The 13,516-nt window shown below is 39.5% G+C and overlaps 1 protein-coding gene across 1 annotated transcript in view; it reads right to left on the reverse strand.

The window, feature by feature from the left end:
- DYTN (dystrotelin) overlaps positions 1-13,516 on the reverse strand; it is a gene marked incomplete at both ends in the record, with an annotated part of 47,031 nt that overhangs the window by 4,275 nt on the left and 29,240 nt on the right. Inside the window, 2 exons of the mRNA XM_084891335.1 lie at positions 2,537-3,035; positions 11,459-11,618. Of these exons, the coding sequence (XP_084747461.1) occupies positions 2,537-3,035; positions 11,459-11,618 (659 nt within the window). The remainder of the gene's footprint in view (positions 1-2,536; positions 3,036-11,458; positions 11,619-13,516) is intronic.

A 13,516-nucleotide genomic window follows, 5' to 3' on the forward strand; every position in this document is an offset into this window, starting at 1 on the left:
CAACCAGTCGACTGGTTGTTCAGTCGCTTAGGCTTTTATATATGTAGATTACACTATAAGTTAAAATCTGATCATTAGTGTTTGCTGAATAATCATGAAGTATGTAGCACCCTAATAACAAAAAGGGAAAATGTGCATCACTTTAATATAATAATGCATAATTTCTGCATAAGTATTTCAGTGTTTCTATTTTGGTTGTAAATGTGAGTAGCTGAAAAATTTTCAGACATATACTTTTATATTTTCTACATTATTTAACATTGCTAATTGCATCTTTATTCATTATTACATCGTCTGAATCGAGAAGTAAACTTTACTTTTTCATGATTTTCCTCTAGTGGTTGATTTTGAAAGATCTTAATAAAGTCATTTAAAATATGCATGTCTTGCCTTAGCCTGTTTGGCTCAGTGGATAGAGTGTCAGCCCAAAAACTGAACAGTCCCAGGTTCGATTTCAGTCAAGATAAGGGCACCATACCCTGGTTGCAGGTTTCCCAGCCCTGGCCAGGATATGTGCAAGAGGCAACCAATCGATAAGTCTTTCTCACATTCGAGTGTCTCTCTGCTCTCCCTCTCTCTTCCACTCTCTAAAAATCAATGTAAAAGTATCCTTGGGTTAGGATTAACAACAACAACAAAGGCACCATAATTCTTTTATCTTTATGAACTGTGTTCAACCTGAACACAGTGTGGGATGTTGTCTTCCAAATATGTATAGATCTAGTCTATGAGGAATCTGAACTGTGCAAAATAGCCGGATTACATTTGTTATGGCTGACCCAACACAACATTTTAGAAATAAGAAAAGGTCAAGTGGATGTTGACTTTGCTTTGAATATTTATCATGACCCCAGTGATGTTTAGATGGAAATACAGTGGGTGGAATCTTGTGTCAGCCTAAGAATCAAGCACAAGGAGTTCCTATGCCATCCTTGTCTCAGACAGTCTGGGCATACTTCTGGCATCTTTGTGATGCTGTTCCTTTGATACAACAATAACTCTCATTCCCTTCACAGTAGAGAATTTGGACTCGCCAAATAATTACTTAATGGACTTGGCTCTACCAAGTTCAATATCCAACTGACACTATGTATTCATTTTACAGTCTACTACCTGTAATGGTCTAAGTTGAAATTTAGAAATTCAGAAATTGAAGCCTTAGCCCCCAGTATCTCAGAATGTGACTATATTTGGAGGTAGAGTCTTTAAAGAGTTAATTACATTAAAATGAAGCTTTAAGGGTTGGTCCTAAACCACTATGTAGTGTCCTTATGAGAAGAGGAAATTTGGATAGAGGCATGCGCAGAGGGAAAAATGGTGTGAAAACACAGCGATAAACAGCCATCTTCAAGCGAAGGAGAGAGGCCTTAGAAAATATCAATGATGTTGACACCTCAATCTCAGACTTGCAGCCCCCAAGGCCCCTAAGAAAAAAAGTGTGTGTGTGTGTGTGTGTGTGTGTGTGTGTGTGTGTGTGTGTGTAATGTATCTATCTACTTATCATTTTATTATTATCATTTTTTTGTGTGTGCGTAAGTCAACTAGTCTGTGGTACTTTGTTATGACAGCTCTAGCAAACTAACATATCAACTCAGAAATATTTTGAGAAGACCTCCTGTGATGTAGAAACACATGAGGAAGTTATCCTTTGTTTTATCACAAGTCTCTAGAACCTAGATGTCTAGATGAATTGTACTCCAACATAAAAGATCTTAGGTTTCCTTAAAAAGAAATGGATATAGATATCAATATCAATATGCTAGGATAACAAAATATAAAAAAGACATCATGTCAAAACAGAATAAATAACTACAGGAAAAAAGGATTGGAAAAAAGAGCCTTTAAAATTTAGTCATAGTTTATGAAGAATATGATGAATATAATGATGATACCACTTATAACATAGAAACCTTAACCAATTATCCTCTAGAAATAGAGCATAATTTTTACCTATTTTTAAATGGTAACATCAGGCTGACCAGTTATATGTGTTAATACTATTGATAATAGTAATTGCAATAAGAAAGTAATGAACATTTGCTGAATTCTTGGTATGTGCCAAGTGTTAGACTAAAATCTCAGATGGTTTATCACATTTCATGCTCACAACAACTAGAATGAATTAGGCAGGACTAGAAATCATGTTGAGAGATGCTACTGATGTGCAAAAGATTCACTACTCTGATTGGTGATGAATTGTACTTTCTAGATGAATTGTAGCTGTTGGACTAATGTTATAAAATCAAGGTTTTTTTAATTTCTTTATTGATTAAGGTATTACATATGTGTCCTTATTCTCCCATTACCCCCTACCCACCCACCCCCATTCATGCTCTTACCTTCCTATTGTTTGTGTCCATTGATTAGGCTTATATGCATGCATGTACGTCCTTTGGTTAATCTCTTCCCCTTACCCCCACCATCCCTTTCCTTCCCTCAGGTTTGACATTCTGACTGATGTTTCTCTGTAAATCAAGTGTTTTTAAAAGGCTGCTTAAAAGGCCATCACTATCTCTATTGGTTGTGAAAATCTTACCTGCTGGCATTTCTAGAGTGAAGGCATCCATAAGTTTTGATAGCAGTTCTTGCAGTTCCTCTTCCTCCAGCTCATCCTTTTCCTCCTGGATGTTAACTGTCTCTTTCCTTTCCATGGGGTCCAGAGCAGGACTGTTGATTTCTGTAGGAGCAATCTGGGGGGTTTCTTGTAGCAGTTCTTCCTGGGGACTGGTTGGGGAGCTAAAGATTTCCTCTGAGGTCTTTTGTGCTTGGCTTTGTGCCCTGGTGCTTTGCGTTGACCTTGGCTGCATAATGGCCTCTGGTGATTCTGAATTTGGCAGAGCATGCTCTCCTTTTGCTTGACTCTGTGGACTTTTGTCCATCACAGTGGGGTTAAGAAGAGGTTTCCATTCCGGACCATCCACACTGGCATCCCTGTTCTGGGAAGAATCTTCTTTCTTCCAAAACTTTTTACCCTTTTCATGGTCACCCTTGGAAATCATATGATAGGAAGCTGGATGGAGTGGCTGAAACTTTGCCTGGAGAAAAAATGGCTTTATTTATGAAGAAATTAACACTCATCTTGCTTTTTTAATACATGCATTTTATTTTAATATTCCAAAAGGAAATTGTAATGTGCCATTTTTTTCTGCTCTCTTAATACATTAATCTTAATGTATACTGTTAATTTGATATCAACCTAAAATTGCCTACAAAAGTTAAAACAGCTCAGATATTAAAATATGACAGGGAATAATCAGAATGAATTTGAAAAATTTTAGGTTCTAGACAGTCAGATCCTAAGATTGTAAGGAATTTTTGAAAACATCAGCCTTTATTGAATTGATAGATTAAAAATGGAGTATAAAATAGATATGTTTTCATATTCAATTTCCTTTAAGAAAAAATTTCGTATGTTTTAGTGTAGTATCAAAGAAATTCTTCAGTTACCTAAAAAATCTATGAAAATATTCTTTTCAACTGCAAATTGTCTGAGGCCACATTTATTAATATACTAGAGGCCTGGTGCACAGATTTGTGCACAATGAAAGGAAATTAATTAGAAGGTGGTGGTGGGATGGGACTGGGGGAGATGGGCCAGACATGCCCTGGAGCCAATCTCCCATGGTCCTTCCCCAGAATCTGTGGAGTGAGCAGGATCCCTCGGGCAGGTGGGGTCCCTCAGCCTCACCTGAGGGGATGAGGCCAAAACGGGTAGTCTGACATCCCTTGAGGGGTCCCGGGGTGCAAGAGGGCACACTGCAAAGTTGTGTCGCTGAACAGCTCCTCTGTTGAGTGTCTGCCCCTGGTGGTCAGTGTGAGTCATACCTACTGGCCAGTTGGCCGGTCACTTAGCCTTTTATATATATAAATTTCTTTTTTTTTTTTTTTTTTTTTTTTTTTTTTTTTTTTTTTTTTTTTTTTTTTGGCCATCTGGAATAAGTTTATTTTATTTTATTTTATTTTATTTATTTATTTATTTTTTAATATATTTTATTGATTTTTTTTTTTTTGCCCCCCACCCTCCCTCCCACACATCCCCTCCCTCCCCAGAGTTTTGTGTCCATTGGTTATACTTATATGCATGTATAAAAGTCCTTCGGTTGATCTATTATCTCCCCCAGATCTTCCTCCCCTCCCTGCTGTAATTTGACAGTCTACTTGTTGATTTACTGTCTCTATATCTATCTTTTGGTTCATCAGTTTATAATGCTCTTTGTTATCCACAAATGAGTGAGGTCATGTGGTGTTTCTCTTTCATTGATTGGCTTATTTCACTCAGCATGATGTTCTCCAGTTCCATCCAGTTTGCTGCAAATGATGAGAATTCCTTATTTTTTATGGCCGCATAGTATTCCATTGTGTAGATGTACCAAAGTTTTTGGATCCAATCATCTGCTGATGGACACTTAGGCTGTTTCCAAATTCTGGCTATTGTAGATTGTGCTGCTATGAACATAGGGGTGCATATATCCTTTCTGATTGGTGTTTCTAGTTTCTTGGGATATATTCCTAGAAGTGGGATTACTGGGTCAAATGGGAGTTCCATTTTCAGTTTTTTGAGGAAACTCCACACTGTTCTCCACAGTGGTTGCACCAGTCTACATTCCCACCAGCAGTGCACGAGGGTTCCTTTTTCTCCGCAACCTCGCCAACACTTGTCATTTGTTGATTTGTTGATGTTGGCCATTCTGACAGGTGTGAGATGGTACCGCATTGTTGTTTTGATTTGCATCTCTCGGACAATTAGTGACTTTGAGCATGTTTTCATGTGCCTTTTGGCCTTCCTTCTGTCTTCTTTTGAAAATGTTCTATTTAGGTCCATTGCCCATTTTTTAATTGGATTATTTATCTTCCTTTTATTTAGTTGTATAAGCTGTTTGTAGATGTTGGAGATTAAACCTTTATCAGTGGTATCATTTGCAAATATGTTCTCCCACACTGTGGGCTTTCTTGTTGTTTTGTTGATGGTTTCTTTTGCTGTAAAAAAGCTTTTTATTTTGATGTAGTCCCATTTGTTTATTTTCTCTTTAGCTTCCATTGCCCTAGGGGTAGTATCAGTGAAGAAGTTCTTTTGGCATACGTCTGAGATTTTGCTGCCTGTGGATGCTTCTAGTATTTTTATGGTTTCCCGTCTGATGTTTAAGTCCTGTATCCATTTTGAGTTTATTTTTGTGAATGGTGTAAGTTGGTGATCTAGTTTCATTCTTTTGCATGTGTCTGTCCAATTTTCCCAACACCATTTATTGAAGAAACTGTCTTGACTCCATTGTATATTCGTGCCTCCTTTGTCAAATATTAGTTGAGCATAGTGATTTGGGTTGATTTCTGGGTTCTCAATTCGATTCCATTGATCTATATATCTGTTCTTGTGCCAGTACCAGGCTGTTTTGAGAACAGTGGCTTTGTAATATAGTTTGAAGTCTGGTATTGAGATCCCTCCTACTTTACTCTTCTTTCTCAGGATTGCTGTGGCTATTCGGGGTCTTTTATTGTTCCAAATGAACTTTTGGAGAGTTCTTTCTAGGTCGGTGAAATATGTTGTTGGTATTTTAATGGGGAGTGCATTGAACCTATAGATTGCTTTAGGAAGTATGGACATTTTGATGATGTTGATCCTACCAATCCATGAACATGGTATGTTCTTCCATCTCCTTACATCTTCCTCTATCTCTTTTTTCAGTGTCGTGTAGTTTTCCCCATATAGGTCCTTTACTTCCTTAGTTAAAGTTATTCCTAGGTATCTTAATTTTTTTGGTGCGATGGTAAATGGAATTGCTTTTTTAGTCTCTGTTTCTGCAGTTTCTCTGTTGGTGTATAGAAAAGCCATGGATTTCTTGGCATTAATTTTGTATCCTGCTACATTACCAAATTCATTTATTAAGTCAATTAGTTTTTTAATGGAGTCTTTTGGGTTTTTTATGTACAATATCATGTCATCGGCAAATAAGGATAACTTTACTTCTTCTTTTCCAATTTGGATGCCTTTTATTTCCTCCTCTTGTCTAATTGCAATGGCTAGTACTTCCAGTACTATGTCAAACAGGAGTGGCGAGAGTGGGCATCCCTGTCTTGTTCCTGTTCTTAGAGGGAATGGTTTTAGTTTTTGCCCATTGAGTATAATGTTGGCTGTGGGTTTATCATATATAGCTTTTATTATGTTGAGGTATGATCCTTGTACTCCCACCTTGTTAAGAGTTTTTATCAGAAAAGGGTGTTGGATTTTATCGAATGCTTTTTCTGCATCAATTGATATGACTATATGATTTTTATCTTTCAATTTGTTTATGTGATGTATCACGTTTATTGATTTGCGGATATTGTACCATCCTTGCATTCCTGGAATAAATCCTACTTGGTCGTGGTGTATGATCTTTGTGATGCTCTTCTGGAGTCGATTTGCTAGAATTTTGTTGAGGATTTTAGCATCCATGTTCATGAGGGATATTGGTCTGTAATTCTCTTTCATTGAGTTGTCTTTATCTGGTTTTGGTATTAGGGTGATGCTGGCTTCATAGAAGGAATTTGGAAGTGTTCCTTCCTCTTGGATTTTTTGGAATAGTCTGAGGAGGATAGTTTTTAGTTCTTCCTTGAATGTTTGGTAAAACTCTCCTGTGAAGCCATCTGGCCCTGGGCTTTTGTTTGCTGGAAGCTTTTTGATGACGGTTTCAATTTCTTCCCAAGTCACTGGTTTATTGAGATTTTTAGATTCTTCCTGATTGAGTTTTGGAAGATTATATTTTTCTAGGAATATGTCCATTTCCTCCAGGTTGTTCAGTTTGTTGGAGTAGAGTTGTTCATAGTATTTTGTAACAATCCGTTGTATTTCGGTGGGGTCTGTTGTTATTTCACCTCTTTCATTTCTGATTTTGTTTATTTGGGTCCTCTCTCTTTGTTTCTTGGTTAGTCTGGCTAGAGGTCCATCTATCTTGTTTATCCTTTCAAAGAACCAGCTCTTGGTTTTGTTGATCTTATGTATTGTTTCTTTGGTCTCTATGTCGTTTATCTGTGCTCTGATTTTTGTTATTTCCTTCCTTCTACTTACACTGGGCTTTTCTTGTTGCTCTTTTTCTAACTCTTTGAGTTGTAGAGTTAGATCATTTGTTACACTTTTTTCTAGTTTTTTGCAATAGGCTTGTAAGGATATGAACTTCCCTCTCAAAACTGCTTTTGCTGTGTCCCATAGATTTTGGATTGTTGTGTTTTCATTGTCATTTGTTTCCAGGATGTTTTTAATTTCTTCCTTGATTTCTCTGGTAACCCAGTCCTTGTTTAATAGCATGCTGTTTAGTCTCCATGTGTTTGATTTCTTTGGATTATTTTTATTGTAGTTAATTTCCAGTTTTATGCCATTATGGTCTGAGAAGATGCTTGATATGATTTCTGTCTTCTTGAATTTGAAGAGACTTTGCCTATGTCCCAAAATGTGGTCTATCTTTGAGAATGTCCCATGTGCATTTGAGAAGAATGTATATTCTGTGGCTTTGGGGTGGAATGTTCTGAAGATGTCAATTAATTCCATCTGGTCTAGTGAGTCATTTAGGATTGATATTTCTTTGCTGATTTTTTGTTTGGATGATTTGTCGAAGGGTGACAGTGGGGTATTAAAATCTCCTACTATGATTGTATTGCTGTTAATCTCTCCCTTAATGTCCTCCAGCAGTTTTTTTATGTATTTGGGTGCTCCCGTATTGGGTGCATATATATTTACCAGGGTTATTTCTTCTTGTTTGATTGCTCCCTTTAGTATTATGAAGTGGCCTTCATTGTCTCTTGTTATGTCCTTCACTCTGAGATCTAATTTGTCAGATATAAGTATTGCTACCCCAGCTTTCTTTTCATTTCCATTTGCCTGGAAAACCTTTTTCCATCCCTTCACCCTCAGTCTGTGTGCATCTCTTTTTCTGAGGTGGGTTTCTTGTAGACAGCAGATGTATGGGTCTTGTTTTCTTATCCAATCTGTTACCCTATGTCTTTTGATTGGAGCATTTAAACCATTTACATTTAATGTTATTAATGATAGGTACTCATTTGATGCCATTTTTATTCTATACCCCTGTGTTCCTTCTTCGCTTCCTATTTATTTATTTTTACAGTAGACCTTTGAGCATTTCTTGCATTGCTGGTTTGGTGGAGATAAATTCCTTTAGTCTTTTTTTGTCTGTGAAGCTCCTGATTTCCCCTTCAATTTTGATTGATAGTCTTGCTGGGTACAGTATTCTTGGATTCAGACCCTTTCTTTGCATGACTTTGTATATTTCATCCCATTCCCTTCTGGCCTGATAAGTTTCTGTTGAGAAATCAGTTGTTAGTCTGATGGGGGTTCCTTTATATGTAACTTTCTGTCTCTCTCTGGCTGCTTTTAAGATTCTAACTTTGTCATTGGTGTTTGCCAATTTAATTATAATATGTCTTGGCGTCGGTCTTCTGGGATCCATTTTGCTTGGGACTCTGCGAGCATCTTGGATTTGTGTGGGTTTTTTCTTCTCTATCTCAGGAAAATTTTCTGTCATTATTTCTTGAAATACATTTTCCATGTCTACCTCGGTTTTCTTTCCTTCCGGAACCCCTATTATTCGAATATTGTTTTGTTTTGCATTGTCCCAAAGCTCCCGTAGGCTCTCCTCCTGCTTTTTAATTTTTTTTTCTAGAAGCTGCTCTAATTGGGTATTTTTTTCTATCTTGTCTTCTAGCTCACTGATGCGATCCTCTGCTTCTTCTAGTCTGCTCTTGATGCTATCTATTGAGTTTTTCATAGTAGCGATGTCATTTTTCATTTCATCTTGAGTCATCTTCATTTCCTCTTGGGTTTTTTTCATTTCCTCTTGGGTCTTACTCAAATTGTCAAATTTGTCTTCCATTCTTTTTAGCCATCTTAAGATCGTTACTCTGAATTCTTGCTCTGGTAGGTTGCTTGCCTCTATATCGTTTACTTCCTTTTCTGGTGAAGCCTGCTTTTCTTTCATATGCGGGCTGTTTTTTGGTCTCCCCATGATCTATGATGTCTGGTTGTGTAGTTCTCTCTCTCCTGCTTTGATTTAAAGGCACAAAATACAACACAACCAGGTACAACACACAAGGCACTGAATCGAAATGTGTTTGCGATATTAATAACCACCAATAAGGGTGACTAGAACCCAGCTAACAAAAACATGCAATCAAACAAAAAGCATAGGCAAATCAATCTTATAAAAGAAAAGCATACAACTTCAGTAAAGTTAACATTCAACATACAACTTCAGAGTTAGAGAGTAAGACTGTTTTGTTTTTTTTTTGTTTTTTTTTTTGTTTTTAGGACAATTGCGAGGGAGGTGTGAATGGGTTTGGAGTAGGTAGTTGGAAATTAGATATATACAAGTAGGGTGAAATTTTAGGAGGGGGTAGACAGATGGAATGGGGGAAATCTAGAGCAGGAAAGGGTTAAGATAAACAGGGTATCAAAGGAAAAGATTGGAAAGAGGGTGAGGGCATAAAGGTAGGGTTGAGATAGAATAAAGCGTTGGAGAAAGAAGGATAGATAAAGACTGTAGAACAGTAATCCTGAAATTAAAAAAAAAAAAAATATATATATATATATATATATATATATATATATAATCAAATGGAATAAAAATAATAAAAATAAACAAAAGAAAATAAGATGAAAAAGGTAAATTAGTAGTAGTAATAATGTTGATTACATATACAATGTAATAATTATCAAGATAAAATCAAGTGAGGAAAAAGAAAAAAAATAGTTTCTTGAGTAAACGTTGCAAATAATGAAAACAAAAGTAAAAAACAAAAATTTAAAAATTAAAAAAAAATAATAATAAAATTTTAAAAATTTAATTAAAATTAGCAGTAATGAAGGTCATTCGCTTCCTCTATTGTTATGATCCAGTCCTGATTTTTAGGCAGGTTTTGCTTTGTTTTTATTACACTAGAGTCAATTTGTGAATTAGCCTCTGGGGGCAGTGTTTCTAGGTTGACTTCCCAGACTCTAAAGCCTCTCCAGCTTTTTTTTTTTTTCCGTCCTCTCTGAAGCTGGAACTATGGAGGGGGGGAGGGGGCAGGTCCGAGCAACTGCAATCTCCCGCAACTCTCCGATATCCCTCCGAGCCGGATCCAAATGTGTTGCTCTTTAGATATCTCCCCTGTTAGGAGCCCCGTCCACTTTCAAGGGTGACAACCGCCCAACAGCGGGGGCTTCTACTTGTAATCACCACCCCTGTCCTCCAGCTTCCGGGAGCGCGCTCTGTGCGCACAGGCTTTTTGTTTTCGCCGCGAGTGCTCTCCACCCTCTCCCCGCGAAATCTGACCTTTTCGCTGAGCAGTGGGGCAATCCTGTGAGGGCAAGTGTTCGCGCCGCTTGGGATCCGCGTTCTGGGGGTCACAGATGCTTGGTGGTCGCTGCGGCTGTGGATATTCAGGCCTCTGACACGATCCTATCTTCCTCTCAAGATGGCGAGGTTTCCCCGTCCAAGCCGGTAGGTAGCTCCGGGCAGGGACACAGCCCGCGTGGGTGCTTCCCTGTGAGGGGCACCTCTGTCAGCAGCCCCCCAGCAGTTTCTTCTGGTGTTCGCTGTCTCCCAGCTTGCCAATAAACACTCACAGCACACGACCCTCAGTTGCTCTCTCTTTCTGCTTCGGGAGAGGGCTCAGAATCCGCCCATCTATTCTTCCGCCATCTTACCTCCTCCTGCGGAATCTATATATATAAATTTCAACCAAAACATCTTCCCACAGATTGAATGCTGAAGCAATCATGAAAATCCAGCTATTTTTTTATTAAGCCATATATTAAAGAGGTTTCTAAAAATTGCAAAATGATGCTATATTTCTCAGTCTTAAAAATATGGGATTACCGCTTAAAATTGTTACTAAAATTTTTAAATCCTGATACAAGGATATGTTTATTATTGATTTGAGAGAGAGAGAGAGAGAGAGAGAGAGAGAGAGAGAGAGAAATTTGTTTTTCCACTTATTTATGTAATCATTGGTTGCCTGTTATATGTACCCTGACCTGAGATTGAACCCTCAACCTTGGCATATCGGGAGGATGCACTAATTAACTGAGCTACTCAGCCAGGGCCTCCATGGCTCAGTTTTAATTTTGATTATGGCAAATAGTGATAGATATAACCCACAGAAGCTCCTTGGGAATCCTAAAAAGAATTTTTAAAGCAGGTAAAAGGATAATGAGACCAAAAGGTTTAAGAATGAATGCTGTAAAGAACCTCGTTGCCCCAGGTCTATTGTTTCTAAATGGTACTAATTCTGTTCTCTCCCAATGGCACTACCTTCACGAAGCAGGAGGACAGTCTGGAAAAGGAAAGCTGGAGTGGGTCCTGTTATGAAGAGGAGAGGGAAAAGGAAGAGGCTGATCAAGGTGAGATGCGAAGTGTCAGGCTGCAGCCATCCCTTGACCAGAGGATTGGAGGTCAGACTTTCAGGTGGTCTGGGTGGCCACATTTCATACCTGTGACTCCCGTCCCAGTTGCTGTAGCTTGGCCCACAGACTGTCCTGGTTGGCTGTGAGTTGGTGAATCTTTGTCTCAAATCTGCTACATTTTTCTTCTTGGGAGGTGTATAAGGCTTGCAACTTGTCTTTGTATCGGTTTAACTGTTTTTTAAGGAACCTGGAAAAGAACAGGTCTGAATGGATTGAAAGGGCAAGGGGCCAGCAGACCAAGTAGAGGCGTGTGTACCAAGATGTACTCCAGGTCTCCTCCATAAGACAAGATGCCGGAGAAGTCTGTGCCTTGACTATTATTTATCACTAGAAGCCTGATGCACGAAATTCGTGAAAGGGGCTCGGCCCTCGCAGCTCCCTGCAGCCCCAGCCGGCTCTCGCAGCTCCAGCTTCATCCAGAAGGTCCTCCGGACAGTTGTTCGGCTGTTGGGTCTAGTTAGCATATTACCTCTTTATTATACAGGACTGTGCACCATGTGCAGCTGTCCTTCTGGTCTATTGTATACCTAATTCCACTAAGAATTTCACTGGCTTTGAGAGGTTTTAGAAAACTCATCATGCAAACCTTCACCAGGCACTCAAATCTGAATACTGACTTTATTCATTTTCATATTGTCTAGAAATACTCCAAGTAAAGGATAGTAGACATGCCATGGCTAACCTCCTGACACCTGTACTTTGCTAGGTGCTGTGAAGGCTTCATCCTTGTTTCCCCTGGACCCTCTTTCCCTCGGGTTCTTGCTTGGCTCACTCTCTCCTCCTTCAGTCTTTGCTCACCACCATGTTCTTAGAGAGGTCGTCCCTGACTACCCTACTTGAAATTGCAGATCAGAGTCCCCACAATCCGTTCTAGCACCTCCCACCCCCTCCCCTTCTTTAAGTATCTCCATGGCCTGTTTATCGAATTGCCCCAGTGTGAAGAGATCTTAGATTCTGACTTAGTCTCCAGCCTTACATGACATAAAACCTGTGTGTGTGTGTGTGTGTGTGTGTGTGTGTGTGTGTGTGTTAATATATGATTTACTCTATTACTTAATAACTACTTACTGTTTCTTTATTCTGGCAACTTTTTTTTTCCTTTCTGTTTTGCTTGTTGCCATGTCCTCAGACCGAGGCCTGCAATAGTCCCTGTTACAGATATGTGCACAGTTCAAAGTGGCTTACTAAAGCACAATCTCATTCTTTGATCAGTGCTGTTGGCATGTTTATTGAATTTGGAGAAATGTACAATCTCATTCTTTGATCAGTGCGTTGACATGTTTATTGAATTTGGAGAAATGGGCTCTCTGGTGGGGAAATGCAACATTTTTCACGGTTAGTCTTTGAAATTCCTATTTGCTCCAAACCTTGGAGAGCTCCTGGAATTTAGTTTGGGCTTCCGTCAGAAGCAGGCATTTCTAGAGGCTGGCCTTCACACTACCAGACAGTCTCACTCTGGAGAAACAGGAGCCTGACTCTAAATTCCAGAATCGTAACTGAAGTTTCAAGTATAACCTTATTAGAAGCCCAGTGCACGAAATTTGTGCTCTGGGTGTGGGGTATCCCTCAGCCCAGCCTGCACCCTCTCCAATCTGGGACATCTCTCACAATCCAGGACTGCTGGCTCCCAGCTGCTTGCCTGCCTGCCTTCCTGATTTCCCCTAACCAGTTCTGCCTGCCAGCCTGATCACCCTAACCACTCCCATGCCAGCCTCATTGGTATCTAACTGCTCCCCTGCGAGCCTGTTTGCCCCAAACTTCCCTCCTCTGCCAGCCTGGCCACCCCTAACTGCCCTCCCCTGAAGGGTTGATTGCCTCCAACTGCCCTCCCTTGCAAACCTGGTCTCTCTCAAATGCCCTCCCCTGCTGGCTTGGTGCCTCCCAACTGCCCTCCCCTGCTGGCCATCTTGTGGTGGCCATCTTGTGTCCACATAGAGGCAGGATCTTTGACCACATGGGGGTAGCTATGTGTGTTGGAGGATGGTCATTCTGCATATTACTCTTTTATTAGATAGGATAGAGGCCTGGTGCATGGGTGGGGGCCAGCTGGTTTGCCCTGAAGGGTGTCCAGGATCAGGGTGGAGG

The sequence above is a fragment of the Pipistrellus hanaki genome (genome assembly GCF_964339955.1).
Source record: "Pipistrellus hanaki genome assembly, chromosome: 8".
In the NCBI taxonomy this organism is placed as follows: Eukaryota; Metazoa; Chordata; class Mammalia; order Chiroptera; family Vespertilionidae; genus Pipistrellus; species Pipistrellus hanaki.